The sequence below is a fragment of the Geotrypetes seraphini genome, chromosome 8 (genome assembly GCF_902459505.1).
Source record: "Geotrypetes seraphini chromosome 8, aGeoSer1.1, whole genome shotgun sequence".
NCBI classification, from domain to species: Eukaryota; Metazoa; Chordata; class Amphibia; order Gymnophiona; family Dermophiidae; genus Geotrypetes; species Geotrypetes seraphini.
In genome coordinates, this window is record NC_047091.1 from 62,912,375 (window position 1) to 62,934,329 (window position 21,955).

General features: G+C 43.5%; 1 protein-coding gene across 3 annotated transcripts in view; it reads left to right on the forward strand.

Annotated features, from left to right (window-relative positions):
- The first annotated feature begins 660 nt into the window (after nt 1–660).
- The window catches only part of CLIP3 (CAP-Gly domain containing linker protein 3), a 63,984-nt gene continuing 42,689 nt past the window's right edge, over nt 661–21,955 (forward strand). For 2 of the 3 annotated variants that reach the window (XM_033956388.1, XM_033956385.1), the window contains exons 1-3: nt 661–861; nt 17,576–17,726; nt 18,310–18,449. In XM_033956388.1, coding sequence (XP_033812279.1) covers nt 17,591–17,726; nt 18,310–18,449 — 276 coding nt within the window. In that variant the 5' untranslated portion in view covers nt 661–861; nt 17,576–17,590. Of the gene's footprint in view, nt 862–1,154; nt 1,284–17,575; nt 17,727–18,309; nt 18,450–21,955 lie in introns of those variants that run through there. The other variant, XM_033956386.1, reaches the window with a different exon arrangement.

Consider the following 21,955-nt stretch of genomic DNA (forward strand, 5'->3'; position numbering starts at 1 on the left):
AAACCTATTGCCACCAGAGATTTATTTATTATTTTATTCAATTTTCTATATCATTCTCCCAGGAGAGCTCAGAACGGTTAACATGAGTTTATTCATGTACTCAAGCATTTTTCCCTGTCTATTCCAGCAGGCTCACAATCTAATGTACCTAGGGCAATGGGGGGGGGGGGGGGATTAAGTGACTTGGCCAGGGTCACAAGGAGTAGCACGGGTTTGAACCCAGAGCCCCAGGGTGCTGAGCCTGTAGCTTTAGTTTAGCCACTGCCACACTCTGCATTCTGCCACCTGCTGCCTACATTTATGTATTTATCAAATTCCACTGTCATCAGACTCTGATTTAGGGGCAGATATGTAGAAATTCATCTGCAGTATAGTGGGAGGAAATGGGAGTCCCCCAAGGACCAGTGGAGAATGCAATGACTCCTTTAGCCCAACTGATATGATTTGCAGTATTTACTATCCTTCACTCTACCTTTCTCCCTCCTTCTTGCTGTTTCCTTAATCCCTTCCTAACCCATTACAGCTCTGTTGTGCCCTCTCCAGCTCTTTCTGTTCTCCCTTTCTGCCTGGTTCTTTCCGTGTCCCTCGTCTCTTATCCCTTGCCCCGCCTCCTTCCCATTTTCTCTCTCTCTCCCCCCCCCCCCCCCCCTTCTCACGCACTTCCAGTATCAGTGTGACGCAGGCAAGCAGCAGGGCTCACGAGCCACCGGTCCGAGCAGAGCCTGCACAAGGGAGAATTCCAGCGCTGCCAAAAGAAAGGAGACGGAATCAGCACCAGGGACAGCAGCCGGGCGGGCCCGGAGAAATCCAGCCGGAGAGCAGGAGGGGGGCCCTGTCCTTGGCTAGGGACAATACACACAGGTACAGAGATATGGAAGGGACCCCCGGATCTCTCTAGGACTGTCATGTGCCCCTTCCTCCTGCACCCAGCACAAATTCAATATATAAACCCTCTATACACGATGGGGGGCGAGGGTCATTTTGTATTTATCCCGGAATGGAAAAGGGAGGGGGGGGGGATCGGTAAGGGACAATAGGAGCTGGCACGGGGAAGATGGAGGGAAAGAGAGAGGATGGGGGGGGGGGGGGGTGCAGGGGGCAGGATTCAGTGCTGATGCTGAATCCGTGACGAGTGCAGGAGGGAGGGACCACAAGAAGGTAAACAGCATCCGACATCTCCAGAGCCAAGAACGGACTCGTCGCCGGAGAAAGCCACAGCCTCCACCGGGAAGCGGTCTGGGCAGAGACTGATCTGCGAGGAACACCCGGAAAGACTAGGCCCGGTACCAGGCAAAAAAAACCAAAACCAAAACACACATCCCCTCCGGAAACGCCCTGTCCCGTCTGTGTCCGCTACTATCCCCCCTCCCCCCCCCATCGGTGTCCCCTCTGGTCAGCGCCGGCCCCGGATCCCCGTCTGCCTTGACCCCCTCTTTTCGGCCATCTCCCGTCCTCGATCACTACGCTCTCGCCTGTCTCCCTTGATCGCTTGTTTCAGGGATCTCAAAGTCCCTCCTTGAGGGTCGCAATCCAGTTGGGTTTTCAGGATTTCCCCAATGAATATGCATTGAAAGCAGTGCATGCACATAGATCTCATGCATGTTCATTGGGGAAATCCTGAAAACCCGACTGGATTGCGGCCCTCGAGGAGGGATTTTGAGACCCGTGGTTTAAAGGGTCCAAATAGCTTTTTTGCAGGAAGAGTGGGGACGCCCCCGCGTCTGATGGCATGTTCTTTTTGTCAAGGCTGTTTTTAGATTGATTCATTTAAGGGGAAGAATCTGGAAGAGTCTCCGCAGATTCGATTCAGCTTGAGATCTCTAGCAAGGACCCAAATGGAAAGGTCTGAAGCTCGGCTTATGCTGTTTGGGTGAGGGGGGGGGGGAGTCTAGTCTAGAGATTGTGTCTGGTGAGAAAGAAATTGAACTAGAATAAAAAAGCAAAATTTGGGGATCCTCCCATCCTCCTGGCCCTCAGTACACTGGGTCTTCCATACAGATCGTGGAATATCCAGAAGACTTTGGTTTATGGGAAGGTTTTCCTCTGGGATTCTTCGAGAAAACATGATCAGTTTTTTTCAGCACGGATGATGAGGCAGAATGGGTGGCAGGTCTAGCAGGCGACCTGTGGAGAGTTCAAGAAGTGCTGGGGATGTCAGGAAGCTGTAAATTTTAAGTAGTTCTACAAGTATTCTGTTTTCCAATGGATGGTTTCATATTGGTTGAGATGTCTGAATTCAACTCACATTCTATTCTCATTATATGCCAAAAATCCATTTAGTTTTATAATTGCCTTTCTCTTATACATTTGCTCTATTTTCTTGATTTTGGTGTGATGAAATGTCATATCCGTGTAGATTACAAATTGTTTCATCAGGTGCTGGGTAAGGATGGAATATCACACAGCATATACATCTGAAATAATCAGAGTGAAAGTTTTATGTCAAAACTATAACCCAATATACCCACACGTGAAGGGCTAGTCTATAATCTACTAGAAACCGACTGAAATCTGGGTTCATGTTTCTGCCAAAAATGCAGGAAAACTCTCCTTCTCTCTTCCCTGTACCTGCAGCATCTATACCCATCCCCTTGACAGTCTCTGCCCCCTCCTCCCGGGCCTCCCAGCCCTGTGGTCTAGTGGCCTCTTTGGGGCTGGAATGAAGCCCATTCATTCTTGCCTGGTGCCATTGCTAAATCAAAATGGCTGCCAAGACTGCCACAGGAGATCCTGGCAGCTGCTCTTGTTATACAGGTGCCAGTCTCTAAATTGCTGCCACAACCTCCCGTGGTAGTCTTGTGAGGCTGCTATGTGAAATTTTGGCATCCATTTTGATTCAACACTGGCATCAAGCAGGAACATGTGGGCTTTGTTCCTGCCCCAAAGAGGCCACAATACCACCAGGGCTTGTTAAGATAGGCCCAGGCAGCACAGGGGGGTCAGGTCTTTGCTGGGGGGGGGGGAGGAAGAGGGTGAGCAGCCTGGAGGCCTATAGGAATATATGTTCCTGCCAATGGGTGGGCAGGCTGCTGGCTGGCTTGTGCTGGTATGGGGGTGGGCAGAGAAGGTACGGTGCCTTTGGTTTCGGTTTTGATTCCAGCCAAAATCAAAATGGTGGAGCTCAAGTGCAGATTCAGTTTTGGCCGGGAACTAAAACCACCTATTTCAGTCAGTCTCTATAATCTAGGCACCTGGATTTAAGCGCATATAAACGTCTATAATACACATAAGTGATAGCAGGCGGCCTAAGTGCTATTCTGCAGATACCTACTTAACTTATATTGCAAATATTTGCAAGAGGGACATATCCAGGGGCAGAGCTTAAGTAAATTACACATTTCCCTGCCTCATCCAGGCTTCCACATTTATGTGTGACGGGACTAAAGTGCGCCAGCAATCGCGCGCAGACAAATGAGCAGAGGCAAATGCAGGCAGGACGACAGTGTGCTGGATTAAAAGTTAAATTTAAAGTGCTCCGAAGGGGGTGTAGGGGGAAACCTCCCATCTTACTTAGAAGTGTTGGCGCTGCCTTGGGGGGGGGGAGGGGGGGAACCTCCCACTTACAGAGGATGCGATTGTCCCGCGCGCTTTCATCTATGAAATGGGTGATGGGACTAAAGCGTGCCAGTCACGCGCGGACAAATGAGCAGAGACAAATGCGTACAGGACGTCAGCGCACCGGATTAAAAGTTAAATTTAAAGCGCTCCAAGGGGGGGGTGAGGGAAACCCCCCACTTTACTTAGAAGTGTTGGTGCTGCTGTTGGGGGGTGGGGGGAAACCCCCCCCCCCACACACACACACATTTACAGAGGAAACTAATTTTTCCCTAAAACAGGGAAAAATTACACTTTCCTCTGTAATGGGGGGTCTCCTAGGCAGTGACTAGTATAACTTTGAGTGCCTAGGTATTAGCTGTACTGATATCAGGTTATGTTAGTATTCTGTATCAAAATATGGGTGCCTGGATTCTTTTGTAAACTAAGCTTCTACCGCATGGATTTGGGACACCTGAATGGAGACAATTTTATAAGTTATCCCTATTTGTATCTGCAGATTTGAAAATGTGAAACATGGTATGTGGTAATTTTTATTACTAGCCTTTAGGGCAAAAGTGAACCCCCCCCCCCCAAAACCCCTGCACCTATTGTATACCTACTTTGTAAAGAATAAAACAGGGCTTCCTAAATCTGTCTTGGGGACCCCACATCCAATTGGGTTTTCAGGATATTGCCATGAATATGCATGAGATAAATGTACATACGCTTGAGGCTCGGTAGATGTAAATTTGTCTAATTCATATTCATTGTTCAGGGTCGGCTCAAGGGATAGCGGTGCACTGAGTCAACATGCTTTGACAGCGCCCACCCAATCGCATTGCTTCTGGCGCCCCCTCCCTCCTCTCCCCCACTGCAGATTCAGCATCTCTCCCTTCCTTGAGCTAATATTTCACCCCTGATCTAGTCTCTCTTTCCTCCTCCCCTCCCCATAGGTCTCTCCCCTTTTTCTGTTCCTTGTGGGCCTATAAAATGTTGCTGGCAGAACAGTCATATAAGCAGCAGAAGCAGCATGACAGGCTGCCTTTGGCCAGCTCTTGGATCTTTTCTCTGCCCTGATCTGCAAACCGGAGGCAGGCCAGGGAGAGGGAAAACCCTGGGGCTGGCCAAAGACAGCCTGTCATATTGATGCTGTTGCTGCCACTGGTGACTAATGTATACTTTATAGGATCATGAGGGAATGAAAGAGAGGAGGGAGCAGTGCTGGACCTGTGGGGAAGGGGAAGAGAGGAGAGGCTGGACAGAATGGAGAGGGGAGGGATGGGAAAGAAAAGGCTTAAACTGTAGACGAGGTGAGGTCAGAGGCTGGGATTTTTTTGTGCTCTTAAACCATTGGGCCAGAGCCTTACCTGGTCCAGTGGTTAAGCCAGCCCTGTCATTGTGGACAGTTTTGGAACTCTGGGCTAAAACAGGATGCACCAGACATTTCCTTTGCCATCCTAATTGTATGTCCCATATTTGTTTCTTTAATTATTGTAGTTCAACCCTTGTCCCTTGGGTATCAAGTTAGTCCTCGTCTGATCTTGTCCATGTTTTTAAATTGTAATACTATGTCCCTGTTTTTATCATGTACATAGCTTAGAAATATTATAAGCAATATTATCAAATTTTAAATAAACCTGAAAACCTGATTTCTCACAGGGAGTAGCCAGCGGTCGGCAGTCTCCAAAAGCAAAAAAAAATAAAAAATAGTGGACCATCAGCAGAGAGTCAAGAAACAGGATTTGTTCAACATGACCGAATCCCTAATCTCTCAGTTGGTTAGAAGGATTTGAAATTTTAGTGAAAAGGAAACACTCTTGAACCCAGCAGATTCATGTGGATCTTGTTGTTCTACGATATGTTAAGGATTTGTATCCTGCTAAATTTCTACAAGCCATGTTCCAAAGTGGGTAATAATGCCAAATATATCACAATCTCAATTACAATAAATTAAAAACTAATAATCAAGAATGAACAAGCAATAAAAATAAGTCTATTTCTTTCAAAAGATCGTATAATCATAAGTTAAATGAATACTTGGGGGGGGACTTTATTAAGGAGCACTAATTGATTTAGCTCATACTAATCACATTAGCACACAGTAACGATCAGTGTGTGTTAAACGCTATGGGCTCCTTTTACTAAGGTGCGCTAGCGTTTTTAGCGCCCGCACAAGATTAGCACGTGCTCTAGCTTGCGCTAGCTTAAAAGGAGGCGGCAGCGGCTAGCACGCGGGGCATTTTAGAGTGCGCTAAGTGTGCGCTAAAACCGCCAGCGCACCTTTGTAAAAGGAGCCCTAAGCTGCGTGAGCATTTTTAGCACACGCAGCCTTTTGGCACGCGCTATGCCCGCGCTACGCGGCTAGAACTAATGCTGGCATTAACGTCTAGCGCGTGGGGCAATTTAGCGCGTGCTATTCCGCGCGTTGATGCCCTAACGCAGCTTAGTAAAAGGAGCCCTAAGGGCTAGATTCAGAAAGCAAACCGATCGTGTACCGAACGGTTTGCGAGCCCTTTGCATTCTGCTGATGGTTCGTTAGTTTTTGCTTTTGTAGATTTCTGGCTGCTGCCTATTCCCTATGAGATATTTCTAGATGTTTCCGCTTTGGCTTGATGCGTATAAGAGGACTGCTATTGTATCTTATTTTAAAAGCCATCATTACAGAGAAATTATTCCAAATAGAGAGAGTTTTTCTATTCCAACGGGTAGTGTAGATTTGACTATATTTAAACTAAAACTAAACTAAACCTTAGGTTTATATACCGCGCCATCTCCGCAAGCGCAGAGCTCGGCACGGTTTACAGAATTAAGAGGAAAGGAACTACAATAAGGGATAAAGAAGAGGGACTAAGAGGAAAGAGAGGGACAGAATACTGGAGAATGGGAGGTGATTAGATTTTTGCAAAGAGCCAAGTTTTCAAGTGTTTGCGGAAGGATTGGAAGGAGCTTGAGTTTCTGAGTGGGGATGAGAGGTTGTTCCAGAGTTCTGTGGTTCTAAAGGGGAGAGATGTTCCAAGTTTTCCTGCGCGGGATATACCTTTTATAGAGGGGAATGATAGTTTCAGTTTTTGGGAGGGTCGGTGGAGTGTGGGTTTGAGGAATTCCAAAAGAGTGGGATAACGGGAGGAAGGACGCCATGTAGGATCTTGAAGGCTAAGCAGGCACATTTAAAGAGGACTCTGGAGTATACTGGGAGCCAGTGAAGCTTGGAGAGGAATGGGGAGACATTTCTGGAGGATTCCATAGATTTTATGGCTGCTCATGCCGCTCTCCTAATAACATTCTTTATTTTTTAATTCAAACTGATCAATTGTACAAATCAAGAAAAAAAAAACCTGAAGTAATAATAAAAAGGAAATCACACAATATTCCTTCACATTACATAGTTTCAAGTTTACATTTAATAGAAATCAGAGCTGAGATACCACAACATATAGGGTTCCTTTTATTAAGGTGTGCAACCAGTTTAGCGCATGCTAAATGCTAAGGCATCCATTATATCCTATGGGCATCTTAGCATTTAATAATAATAACTTTATTCTTCTATACCGCCATAGTCAGATGACTTCTAGGCGGTTCACACCGAAGAGAGCTGGACAGTCAGCGAATTAAAATGTGCACATTATAAGATTGTAAGATTATAAGAGTACATGTTATGCAAGAATAGATATAATACAATTGTTGGTATTTTTTAGGAGATAAATCTATCGAACAATGCAGTTTTAATTTCTTTCCTGAAGGCGCCGTAAGTCAACCTAGCTCCATTAATATACAGTGGTACTTTGGATTCTGAGCATAATCCGTTCCAGGAGCATGCTCGTAATCCAAAATGCTCGTTTATCAAAGCGAGTTTCCCCATAGGAAATAATGGAAACTCGCTTTGATACGTTCCCACCCCCCGAGGCCAGCGGCGCTGCTCTATCTCCCCCCCCCCAAGAGAACCGGCATTGCTCCCCCCGAAGGCCCCCCCTGCAATCCGGCACCTTCCCCCCGTCGCGATCTGGCACCCCCCCACCGCTTCTTACTGTCATCTGGGCCTGGGCACCGGCACCGGCATGTCCTGTGCATTGGTGCCGGTGCCCGAAGATCGGCTGCCTCTTCTTGCTGGGCCTTGAGCATCTGCACATGCTCAAGGCCTGCGAGTTCACGCTCTCTGCCGGATCGCGGGGGGGAGGGTGCCGAATCACGGGGGGGGGTGCCGAATCACGGGGGGAGGGTGCCGGATCGCGAGTGGAGGGTGCCAGATTGCGGGGGGTGCCACTCGCAAATTGAGGCACGCTCGGTTTCCGAGGCGCCAATTTTGCGAATGTTTTGCTTGTCTTGCAAAACACTTGCAAACCGATGCACTTGTAAACCGAGGTACCACTGTAGGGTGACGGGACTAAATCGCGCGAGACAACGGTGTGCCCACAACTGAGCGCAAGGTTGACGGCGCGCCAAAGAAAACCACTATTTTAAAGGGCTCCGACGGGGGTTGTGGGGGGGAACCCCCCCACTTTACTTAACAGACATTGCGCTGGCGTTGTGGGGGGTTTGGGGGGGTTGAAACCCCCACATTATACTTGGGATGCCGGGATGTGGGAGTTTCCTTGGTTCCTGAGTTGGAGGGAGACTTGCATTTTTTGGGAGGGGCCAGGTTTTCGGATGTTTGCGGAGGGCGTGGGGGGAGCTCGGGTTCCGAGGAGGGGAGGTGGGGTTGTTCCAGAGCTCAGTGATTTTGAAGTGGAGGGAGGTCCCTAGCTTTCCTGTGGGGGAAATGCCTTTTAGAATGTGATGTTAATCTCTATTGCAACCTGATATATTCTCTCTTCCTTGTTATGTAACTTTCCTGGATATGTCCAGATATCTTCTAATTGTAATCCGCTTAGAACCGCACGGCACAGGCGGAATAGAAATCACTAATGTAATGTAATGTAATTATACTTAAAACTGAACTTTTTCCCTAAAAAACAGGCAAAAAGTTCAGTTTCAAGAATAATGAAGGGGGTTACAACCCCCCCAAACCCCCCAAAATGCCAGCGCGATGTCTGTTAAGTAAAATAGGGGGGTTCCCCACCAATACCCCCCTTTGGAACCCTTTAAAATAGTGCTTTTCTTCGGCACGCCGTCAACCTTGCGCTCAGTTGTCTGCGCTCAGTTGTCGGCGCGCCGTTGTCTCACGCGATTTTGTTTATGAACCCCACTGTAGTTGCCTAACCATTCTAAAGATTAGCGTGCGCTAAATCAGTTAAGCATACCTTAATAAAAGGACCCCATACTTTTCCATAGGAAAGAAAAAACTAAGCAAATCTTGTAGCATGGTTACAAGTCTAAAATATCCCTTATTAACCTGAATAACAGTATGTAACTTCCAAAATATTTACAGAAACCTTAGCTGAGAGGAAAGTCTCCAAATCTAGAGCAGGATATAGAAAAATACAGTATGTGAATTTTTTTACCATATGTGATTAGACACTTACCCATATTTTACTAAGGTGCAGTAGACGATTTAGCACACGCTAAATGCTAATGCGTCCATAGAATATAACGGACGCGTTAGCATTTACCACACGCTAAATCGGCTACCGCACCTTATTAAAAGGACCTCTTACAGAGAACTTCAAAGACTTCAGCGGATCCAGAACACTGCGGCTAGATTGATCTTCGCAAAAAGCAAATTTGACCATGTTTCCCCGCTTCTGTCAAAACTTCACTGGATTCCGGTGATTTCTAGGATTCACTTTAAATGTACCTGCCTAACTTTCAAGATCATATATGGCATTCTTCCTCCTCTAATTCCACTATCCTGGAATTCTTCGAGACCTGACACTACCAGATCCGCCCACATACTCAAACTATCTTTCCCCTCGTTAAAAGGCGTCATGTATGCATGTAATTTAGGGAAATCCCTTTTCTTCAAATTCACTGAGCTTTGGAATAACCTCCCTGCCCCGCTGCTGAACCTAGGCTCATTCCAATTATTCCGAAAGCATCTGAAAACCTGGCTTTTCTCCAAAACGTAAAGCTATCTATTTAAAATGTAAAGCTAGCTATCCTCTTCATAACCTCTAATTTCTTATTATGTCCTTCCCTCATTTATTGAATTACCTGTAAATCGTGCCGAGCTCTATCTTTATGGAGATGATGTAGTATACAAACTTAAGGTTTAGTTTCAAGAGAAAGAAAAAGAAAGGAAGAGAAAGAAAGAAAGGAAAAGAAAGAAAGAAAGGCTCATTCCAATTATTCCGAAAACATCTGAAAACCTGGCTTTTCTCCAAAACGTAAAGCTATCTATTTAAAATGTAAAGCTAACTATCCTCTTCATAACCTCTAATTTCTTATTATGTCCTGCCCTCATTTATTGAATTACCTGTAAACCATGCCGAGCTCTATCTTTATGGAGATGATGCGGTATACAAACTTAAGGTTTAGTTTAGTTTAGTTTAACTTAAGGAAAAAAATGTGCCTCTCATAGCCAAAACATGAGGTTTAAGCAAAAGGAAGGCTTTTTGTCTTCATTGGGTTGGTCTGGCCACATCTGGAGACATCAATACTACTTGACCACAAAGATACATTCATCTTCTGAAAATAAATTCTAAGAATTCTCATCTTCATTTCAGCAGAGCCCAATGTAACGAATAAAGTTGCCCTTGTATTGATGCAATCCTGAGAGGATTCTAGAAATGTAGAGCTCCTTTTACAAAGTTGCGTTAGGCTTTTCTATCGCTAACCATGGCAGTATTAGTTACGATGCTCATAGGAGTTCTAAACCCCTTAGGAAGGTAATAAGAGCAGTGGCATAGCAAGGGTGAGAGGCTCCAGGGATGGTGGCGCCTCTCCCCTCATCTCTGCCCTCCCCCCCCTCGCTCCATCCCCTGCTACACGCACACCCCCTTCCCTTCCCACATAGCTCTAGTTCACTGCCATGAGCAAGAACTTCAACATGCTTCTCGTGACCCTGTTGGCTCTCCATCTAATGTCGGTTCCTGAGGTCTCCGTCTGATGTCGCTGTGACATCAGTGGGAGAGATGACATGATCGCGAGGAGCATGTTGAAGTTGTTGCTCGCGGCAGTGAACAACTAGATAAATGGGCAATGTGCTGACAGCACGGGGGATCGTGAAAGGGGGCACGCGCGTGGTGAGGGGAGGAGTGGGAAGAGGTGGTGTGGCAGAGAGGAGGAGGGGTAACGGCACCCCCCCAAACATGATGCCCGTGGAGGACTACCCCCCCTTACTACCCCACTGAATAAGAGCTTTTAATGACCAAAGTTTGAAAAGACATCAATGGCACTTCTTTAACATCCATTTTCAACCATTCTATAGAGGCGAGATAGTGGGTGATAGGAAAATTTATCCCGACAACATTCTTACATGAAGGAGATAAAATATTGTTTTTTTAAGCATTTTTTCTTTTCTTTTTTTTTTTCCTTTATAGTTTTTACAACAGTTCTACATCCAGAACAGTAAGGAATGGAACTTTACAACCTCAATAAAATCAAGCAAAGAGAAAATCTTTACTAGAGAATGACACGGTGACAAAATTCATCACCGTTCCCGTCCCCGCGGATAACCGCGGGAAATAATCCCATGTCATTTTCTAGTGTCTATTTCATCCTCTGTCCTTCTACACCAGCATTCTTCAAAGCAAAGCTTGCGGGTCAGTGGTTGTGGCCATTCATACTCTGATTCTTCCCTCTCTCCTTAAAGAATGACATGAAGATGGTTTCCCGCGGTTATCCGCAGGGACGGGGACGGTGATGAATTTTGTCACCGTGTCATTCTCTAATCTTTACATCATAAACTGCTTCCATCAAGCCCACATTAAGGGAGGGTTAAGTACTTTTAAAAACAAAATTTTCATATAGGAAAACAAGAACATTAATTCCCCTATACAGAAACAAAAATATATATTTTATAGTCAACCACAAATAAACCTCAAAAAGGAGAAAATCTCTTCTAAACATTTAAGTGTAACCTTAACTATTTCTCCTCAAAAAGAATCAGATATTTAAACCTTTTGTTGTTCTTTCATATTTAAAAAGCTTTCCAATTGAATTGAATCCCAGAAAATATATTATTTTCCCTGCAATTGCACTAGGCATTTGCAGGGAAATTTTAAATAAAATGTGGCACCAATAGCCAATACTCTAGATTTTAATGAAAAAAATAGTTTTCTTTTCATCTGGGTGGATCTGGCCACATCAGGAAATATTTGTACTATTACACCACATAATTTTGCTTGCTTATTCTGGATATATGTTTTCATAATTAGACTCGTATCCATCTCTTTAAAACAGGTAATTAATAGGGTGGACCGATTTTGTATAGCGTCAAGTGAGTCTTCTAAGAATTCAGTAAGGTTTAAATCCGTTGATACCAATTGATCCACTCCTTTCTCTAAGCCTATTTTTTTCTTTTGTGGGATATAATAACAATTTGAAATAGGTAAAGAATCTGAGTTTGGAAGTCCCAAAATTTCCTTTAGATATTTTCGAAACAAAATTTCTGATGAAATAAGATGTGTTTTGGGGAAATTAACCAATCTCAGATTCTTTGAACAAAGTAAATTCTCCATATGTTCCCTTTTAGAATACATTACTTGTGAATCTTTAATGGCAGAGATGGATACATTCTTCAATGTGGAGATTTGAGCCTCCGAAACCACCAGACACTTATCTAAAATATTTAAATTAGAATCAACATTTTGAAACATCTGAACAACCTCTCCAGAAAATTTTGCGTGTTGCTTTATAACTGATTGTAACATCCCCTCTACTCTAGTATTAATGAGCCAAATGTCCTTTAGGGAAACATCCTGTGGAGGCTCAGATGGCATCAGTCCAACAGCTTTTTCTGTATATGATAAAACCTGAGGCATAAACTTAAATGTAAGAGTTGAAGATTCCTAATGAACTGTGTCTTCATGAGTCCCATCTGGAACCACTTCGGTACCATTAACACAGGAATCTTTAGGTGGGGGTGGAGGAGTCCTCTCTAAGGGACTTAGCGATGCTCCCGAGACAGTATGTAAATCCCCTTGTGGGATAGACATTTCAATGGATTATAATAATGTATATGACGGTCCATGGGTCCAGACACTACTGGTATTGAACTCTTGGGTTTAACTTTCTGTTTCCCCATAACCAACTACAGGGAAAGAAAGTGCAAAGCTATTTACAATTTGAAACCCCACAGTAGTACCTGGAAAAGTGTAGCTCCTCGCTCCTCGCTCCCCTTAGGGCACGCCCTGCAGCCGCAGCTACAGCGTCTTTTGTAGATCAGAGGCCCCAGCTGACGTCACTCTCTGACCTCGATAGTGCCTGTTGGAAACCGGCACCGATCGAGGGAGGAAATAATCTGAAAGTTCTGCAGGCACTACTCCCCACAGGAGCAACAGTCCCTCACCAACACCTGGGAAGGTAGGCAGCCCTCCCAGCATTTTTTCTTAAAGGCCATGTCCTTTTGTGGGACAACTATGCAGATTTTTCCACATGTTTCACGCCCCATTCTCATACCCCCCAATTAAGGAGGTCAAACGGAAAAAACTATATGATGGCCTCCTGGCCACTCAAACAGCCAAACTAGACAACCAAATCGCCAATCTACTGACGGCATCCCTCGACTACAAGACTTTTAGAAAAGAAATAAAGACCATACTCTTCAAGAAAACTCTGAAAAAAGAAATAATACCGCAAGTTCCAAACTCCACCTCTCACTAAAGCCAACTACCCCAAACAAATAACCTACCCATTTCTTACTCTCTTTGAAAATGACCAATTTTTATTTATTTATTTTTTTGTAAGTTCTTGTTGTAATACATCCTGGATAATTCTTTTGTAATCCGCCTTGAACTGCAAGGTAATGGCGGAATAGAAATCCCTAATGTAATGTAATATTCAACTAGTTATTGTTGCAGATTTTAGATGAAGGGGGAAATTCTATAAAATGTACCCTAATGATAGGCACCCAAATAAATAGATGACTAACTTAATTAGTAAATTGGCTTCAGTTATGAGCTTTAAAAAGCCCCAAATTGAAAAAAAAACCACATAAAAATTAATTGAGAGATAGGCGCCTATCTTCTTAGATGTGATTCCACAAGAGATAGGCGCCTATTGGTGACTAACACAAAAGTAGGCTTGTTTAGGGGTGGAGAAAGACTTAGGCACCACTAGGTGTGATTCTCTAAAGGACTTAGTTGCCTATAATGTAGGCCTTTAAAATCCTGGCTTAGATTACAGGCACCTAAGTTTTAAATTAGGCGCCACTATGCACGATTCTGTAATAGGCGCCTAAGTGTGATTGACATGCAATAGGCACAATTACAGAATCTGGCTCTGAAAGTTCATAAGCTGTTATTAAAAAGAACTTGGGAAAATAAGCCAGCATGAAATCTGTTTTACTCTTTAGGATCTTGTCAGGTACTTGTGGCCTGGATTGGTCACTGTTGGAAACAGGATTCTGGGCTTAATGGACCTTCAGTCTGTCCTAGTATGGCAGCTCTTATGTTCTTATGTGAGCCAAGTATAAGATAATCAAGCCATTGTGACATCACTGATGAGGTTGGCTCTTAGGCATTGGTGGAATGAGGCATTATGACATCACAATCTCAGCTCTGGAATGTTGCTACTCATTGGATTTATGCCAGGGACGTGGGTTGGCCACTGTTGGAAACACGATACTGGGCTTGTTGGACCTTTAGTCTGTCCCAATATGGCAGCATTTATGCTCTTATGTTCTATGCATGTACTGTATATCGCCAGAGTTATTTTATAAGAGCCTATGCAGGTCCCTTATAAAATTACCCCTTTTAATTCTGAACTGTGACACTTTTAGAAATGTTTTCATCTGTAAAACAACTGATCCAAAGACCACATACTTCCACCCATACTATTCTCCCATTCACACCATCCCTTATGGCAAAATCTGAACAATGGTGCCATATTTATTTGGTTAAGAGAAGCTGATTTTTTTAAATTTTATTTTATCATTTACACGCCACTTCTATATTCCAAGTGGGCAGGTACAGGTGCCTTTATTTGATATACCACAGTTACAATAATAGTAAATTCATGCAGGAACTCCATTAAATTAAAGGAAAGACCCAACCCGTAAAACCACCCACAAAGCCCAAAAAACAAACATCCTAACAGTCACCCGAGCAGTCGTCATCATTAATCTCTATAAAGCCTCCTAGATTTCACTTTCCTACTTTCATTTCATGTTCAAGCCTCAATTATGCATTTAAACGCCTTTTGAAATAAATAAACTTTTACAGATTTTTAAAAAATGATTCAGAGACATTTCTTGCTTAATTGTGAGAGGAAGGGCATTCCACAATTTTGGGCCTACGTAGAAAAAAAGCCTCTTTCTTGGTCGCTTCCAGTCTCACTTCTTGTATCCCTGGTACCGCCAACAAATTTGCCTCACTAGATCCTAAAACTTTAGTAGGTCTGTAAGGCTTTAAAAGCTTCAGCAGAGTGAATTAAAAAAAAAAACTAACAGAATCACTTAGAAATTAATTTGAAAATACACTGGCAACCAGTGGTTTACATTGAATGGTGATCAGGTACTCTAAGTGTTTTTCTCTATCGGTCCCTGTGGGCTCACAATCTAACTACGAGGGTCATTTCATAAATAATGCACACTACTTTTTTTAAATTTACATGGTTTTATTTTTTTTTCAAGTATTTCTTTACAATCTTTCAATATAGTCTCCCTGCTTTTTAATGACCGAGTCCCAACATCCTGGAAGCTTCATTATTGCATCCAAGACCCCGTTTTTGTTCAGTTGCTGAATGGCGGAAAAAAGCTCTTCCAGAAATGCAAAACGATGTCCATGCATAGGTTGTTTCAACTTTGGAAAAAGATCGAAGTCTGGTAGACTCATGTCTGGACTGTAGTGAGCATGAGGTAATACCTCCCAGCCATATTCACGTAGTTTTCAATGACGAGTGGAGAGTTCCATCTTCCCCATGGCCAAAAAAATTTTGATGAGCTCAATCAAAAGTCAAACAAATGATGATTTTTGCTTATGATCATGAAGGCATCATCATTACAGACAAAGTTCCATGTGGAAGAAGTGTCACAGCAATGTATTATTGTGATGTTTTGCAAAAAATGTGCAGAAAAATGCACAAAACCCGACCTCAGTTGCTCTTGGCTGGGTCACTCATTCTTCACGACAACGCTTGCCTGCACAAAGGGAATGTCGTCATTTAAAAACTATGCAAATACGGCTGGGAGGTGTTACCTCATGCTCCCTACAGTCCAGACATGAGACCACCAGACTTCGACCTTTTTCCAAAGTTGAAACAATCTTTGTGTGGACATCGTTTTGCATCTCTAGAAGAGCTTTTTTATGCCGGTATCCGAGCCATTCGGCAACTGAACAAAAACGGTGTCTTGGATGGAATAATGAAGCTTTCCAGACGTTGGGACTTGGTCATTGCAAAGCAGGGAGACTATATTGAAGGATTGTAAAAAAATACTTGGAAAAAAAATAAAACATGTAAATTACAAAAAATAGTGTGCATTATTTATGAAATTACCCTCATATGTTAGCTGGGGCAATAGAGGGTTAAGTGACTTGCTGAGGGAGTGGGGATGGGATTGAGACTGTAGCCCCAGGGTGCTAAGGAAACAGCTCTAATCACTAGGCCAATCCTCCACTCCAGCTGATGTTGATATGTTTTTGATGTGTAATTTACTTTGGATCAGGCTGGTGCTAGACAGGAATTTGGGAGGGGGACCCAAAAGCCAACCAACAGTGTGTCAGCTTCAGGCAGGCTTGGGGCCCCAGGACCATTTCCCTGGTAGCTCCCCTTTAACAATACACCCAAATGGGAACTCCTACCTTGTCAAGGTAGAAGTACAAAGAAAACAGAGAAGACGACCTGTGGTGCTCAATATCTTTATTGTGGTCAAGACTAGACACGTACGTGACTTTCACTTCAGAACATTGGAGATACTGACATGCTGCTTGGCACAGTCTACACACTTTTTCATTGGTTATTTTGTTCGTTTTGTTTTCCCAATTGACCATTTGATCTGATTATTACATTTATAAGGAAGAAAAACTGTGATATAGCACACTGCATTGAGGCTCAGACTCCTGAGGCAGGCCTTACGGCCAAAACACCTACATGTTGAATCTTGACCACAATAAAGATATTGTGCACCACAGGTCACCTTCTCTGTTTACTTTGAGCTCCCCTTTAACATCAGTTCTGAGATTATTTTGATTGGAAAGGTGGTATATAAATATTTAATTAACGTTTTAAGAAATTTGAGATTAATACTTTGATCCTGGTGACAATGACACATGCAACTGTAGTTATTGAGAATCCTTAGGAGTGGTTACTCATCATCTGATAATACTGAGATAGGGGTTGGTTATCATGATTGGCTATGGTTGATCATGGTTTGATAAAATCTAGGTTCTGATTACTGACCATGGCCAGTGAATAGATTTAGACCATGGCCAGCCACCATTATTGCAACCAAGGACAGTGGAACATCCTTTTGGTGCGGAGGGCCTATCTAACCAAACTGTCCCAAATTTTCTAGTTGGTGATGTTGTATAAGGCCAAAAATAGATACTATTGAGAATGGTTGGCAATAGAACCACTACTTAACTATAGTCTTCAACACGTCACCATTGTCAGGAAATACACAACTGACCAAGGGTTGAAACTATGGGAGAAGAAAGGGAGAGAGTGTGGCTACAGCCTTAGCATCCTGAGGTTGTGGGTTCAAACCCATGCTGCTCCTTGTGACCCTGGGCAAGTCGCTTAATCCCCCCATTGCTCCAGATACATTAGATAGATTGCAAGCTCACTGGGACAGACAGGAATAAATGTTTAAGTACCTGAACAAATTAATGTAAACAGTTCTGAGCTCCCCTGGGAGAACAGTATAGAAAATAAATAAATAAAATTTACTCATGTTGCTTAGACTCTGCTGCAGACAATTTCTAATAATTGAAGATTCTGGAAATGTGGTTGGCTTTTCATGTCTGATTCAGAGGAATCTAACCCAACTTTTGTTCCTTGAAAGGGGCAATTCCAAGCCATGACTAAAGATGACACAGCTGAAGCTTCCGTGGGGGAGGATCGACGGCCTTTGGAATTTCACAGCCCACTTCTGGAGAGAAGGAAGAAGCCTGTGGTTCACCATGCTGCACCCGCACCTCTTCCCAAGGATTATGGTAACAGATGCGTTCTCCTTCCTGATGTGGCTCTGCACCTTAAATAGGAAGGGAAAGCCATTCTGACATATGACAAAGGGACTTGTGTGGTCCTAAACCCTGTGCACTGTATCATCTTTAAATAATGCTTATGCTAATTTGATAAAAGATATTACAAAAGAAAATTGGGCCATTCACTTTGGTCCATTACTGACCCAGCAGGTGTACCAGAGATATTATAATTTCCAGGGGCAGTCCAACAGCTATTTGGATAGAGCACTCTGGCTCCACTTCATCCCCTCTTTTACAAAGGTGCATTAAGCTTTTTAGTGCGCGTTAAAACGCTTAGCGTACCTTTGTAAAAGAGGGGGGGTCTGTCTTTCTAGTTGTGAATGTTGTATTGGTCAAAATATTGGTTGGGACATGGCCCCAGTGGCCCACTCCATTCTGCCTGTTCATCTCCAAAACAATCCATAACCTAGACTCCTTAATTGGAATATATCAGTCATATAAAATAGTCAGAATTACAGGAAAATTATGATAATAAATCATGAAAAAGATCAAGAAAGCACCCTGAATTTGTTTTGTTTTTTTCCTCCCCCAGCATTCACATTCTTTGACCCTAATGATCCAGCTTGCCAAGAAATCCTCTTTGATCCCAAAACCACAATTCCAGAGCTGTTTGCCATCATCCGACAGTGGGTTCCCCAAGTACAGCATAAAATTGACATCATTGGCAATGAGGTGTGTACATGACGTCTGATGTATCTTTTCTGGACTGCAAATGAAGATCATTTGGGGGGCTATGAGTTCAAAGCTCCCTTCTACCAATAAATTTTTTTCTGTGATCCTAGCCAAACCACTTTATAATCCCTGTCTTTTCTGAGCCCGCTTAACAATAAAGGTTGCAATATTCAGTCTGCAGTCAGCGTTTCTTTAAATGCTGGCTGCTGCTGGCTGAATAGACCGGTTCATAGACAACCCCGTGAAAGACAAAGGCGCGCGCCAACAACTGAGCGCAAGACGGAGGCGCGCGCCGAAGAAAATTACAGTTTTTAGGGGATCCGACGGGGGGTTTTGTTGGGGAGCCCCCCCAGTTTACTTAATAGAGATCGCGCAGGCGTTATGGGGGGGTTTGGGGGGTTGTAACCGTCCACATTTTACTGTAAACTTAACTTTTTCCCTAAAAACAGGGAAAAAGTGAAGTTTTTACTAAAATGTAGGGGGTTACAACCCCCCACAATGCCCCCCACAACGCGGCGCGATCTCTATTAAGTAAAGTACACGGCCCCCCCCGTCAGAGCCCTAAAAACAGTAATTTTCTGCGGCACGCACCCCCGCGCTGCGCTCAATTGTCTGGGTGCGCCTTTGTCCCGGCGCGCTTTTGACCTGACACCGAATAGACCTCAATATGGTATCAGCCCCTATCTGGGTATCGCTGATATTCACCTGCAATACATGGATAGCTACCAAGTTAACTTAAGACAGCCTTTTAGCTGTCATAAATTGACCAAATAATTATCTGGTTACCACTGCTAAACATTGGCAGTGCCGAAAGAACTCCTGTCTCAGCCCAAACAACATCCTGGGAGTTTGGACTGCCAGACACCTCTTGTGCTTTATGTTTTATTTCAGCTGTGAACTCCATTTTTATGTAGTTGATGTGTGCTCAAGATACATGGATTCCTGGGTAGGGTTACCAGATTTTCCATTTGGAAAACCTGGACCCCGAGACCCGCCCAGTTTCACCCATCCCCGCCCTATTATGCCCCGAACAGAGCCGCAAACAAAAATGGGTATTGTAATATTGTGTGATGTTATGATTGAAGATATTGTGTATGTTGATTATGAGCCACCCAGAACAGTAGGCGGTGCGGTTTAGAAATGTTTTAAATAAATAAATGCAGTCTCCTTGGACGATGAGAAGGTGTTTGACAGGGTTGAATGGAATTTTTTGTTTAAGGTTATGGAATGATTTGGTATTGGGTCAATGTTTGTATCTGGAGTTGGCTTGTTATGTTCCCAGCTAATGGCGTGTGTGTATGTGAATGGGTTGGTGTCAGAAGCCTTCTCTGTATCTAGAGGCACATGGCAGGGATACACCCTTTCACTCCTTTTATTTAATCTGTTTATGGAACCTTTAGCATTGGTCCTTAGTTGGTCAATAGATGTAGAATGTAGATATTATTTGTTAGGGCTGGAGATTAAAGTATTATATATATATGAACTAGCATTTTAGCCCGTTACATTAACAGGTGCTAGAATATATGAATGTGTGTCTTTATTTCTGTCTCTCTCTCCCTCCCGCTGTCTGTCTCTCTCCCTGGCCCCCTTTGTCTGTCTGTCTTTCTGTGTCTCTCCCTGCCCCTGTGTCTTTCTTCTTTTCTTTCTATCTATCTGTCTCTCTCCCTGCCTACTATGCAGCACCATTTCTCTCCCACCACTTCCCTGTGCAGCAGGCACAGCAGCATTCCCTCCCCCTCCATTTCTTTCCCCCCACACCACTTCCCTGTGCAGCAGCAGCATTTCCCCTACCTCCCTTTCCCTTCCCGCGGTCTGGCCAGCTCCCTTAGTCCCTTACCATCCCCCTTCCCTTTCCGCGGTCCCGACAAACCTTCTGATTCCAACAGCGTCTGCAGCACTCTACACACGCTGCTTCGGGGCCTTCTACTGCCCAGCAAATCAGGGCAATAGAAGGCCCCGAAGCAGCGTTTGTAGAGTGCTGCAGACGCTGCTGGAATCAGAAGGTTTCAGGACCTGCAGCCCTTGCTGGACCCGAAGCGATCTCTGGGGGGTTTTAAGTCCGTTGGGGGAGGGGAGGAGAGCAGCTCCTCTCCCTTCCAGCTCCGTGCTTCTTGGCTTTATCCTTCAGATGGCAAGAGCTGCCGCGGCCGACAGGCTCCGCACCGCCGCGCGCATGCGCACGCCTACCTGCTGGTCCCTACAGTGCATGGAAAACGGGAGCACGCAGGTGGGAGTGCACATGCGCGCTTAGGGCTTTATTATATTAGATAAAGATTTACAAATATATATATATATACCTGTAAATCTTTATTCATTTTAAAGCCAAAAATAAGTGTAACATATTATACAATCATTTACACTTTAACAGCACTTAAATTCAATCAGAATTATATTCTATGACAAATACATATATCATCCCCCCTTCTACTTATCCAAAAATTTGCACTCAAAATTAAAAAAAAATCTTCCCACCCATCCACCCTGGACGTGTATTATCAAAAGGGGAAAATCAACAATTACTCCTTACAGAATTTTGTTAATGGTTCCCAAATATCCATAAACTTCCTATAATATCCCTGTTGTATGGCCACCATATGTTCCATTTTAAAAGTGTGACATAGAGATTCCCACCAAAAAGTATAATTTAATCGATCCCAGTTTTTCCAGTTCCTCAAAATAAGTTGTATGGCAACCCCTGTCATTATAAAGAGAAGTTAGTTATTCCAAGCAGATATTTGGCTTTTAGTCCTCATTAACGTATCAAATAGGATGGTATCGTACATCAATGCCTCTGGATTTTCCAATATTTTGTTCACTTGATCCCAGATGGATCTCCAAAATTTAAGTATCAAGGGACAATAGTACAAAAGATGATCCAATGTCCCAACTTCGAGATGATAGTGCCAGCATCTATTAGACTTTGAACTATCTAATTTCTATAATCGAACAGGGGTCCAAAATGTTCTATGTAACAAAAAAAAACATGTTTGTCTCATAGAAGCAGATGCCATACATCTCATCATTATATTTTGATGATTTGTTGCATCCATTCCCTCCTTGTTAGCAGTTATTGATCAGTTTGGCAAATTTTCCAGATATAGGGTGAATTGGGATATAATAGCGTGTTTCCCTTAATCAAACTCGGTATCTATAAATGATATTGCACAATAACCATTGCAGTGGAGGCCATTTTGTTTTAAATATCTGGGCATCTGGTATGGTAACACCTTGGAGGATATTGTTGACAGAAATATTATAGTTTATAGTTATAGTTTATTTAAAATTTGTTATACTGCTTATCGTACTTCTAAGCGGTATACAGAATATAAAATAGTAAAAACAAAGAAAAACATGAATTACAAACTAATAATAGGAAACTATACGGACAAGACATTACAAACATATTGGAGATAGAAGGATAGGGGGGAAAAATCCATATAATATATAGGGCTCCTTTTACTAAGCTGCATTAGCGGTTTTAGTGTGCGCTTGGTGTGCGCTACAAT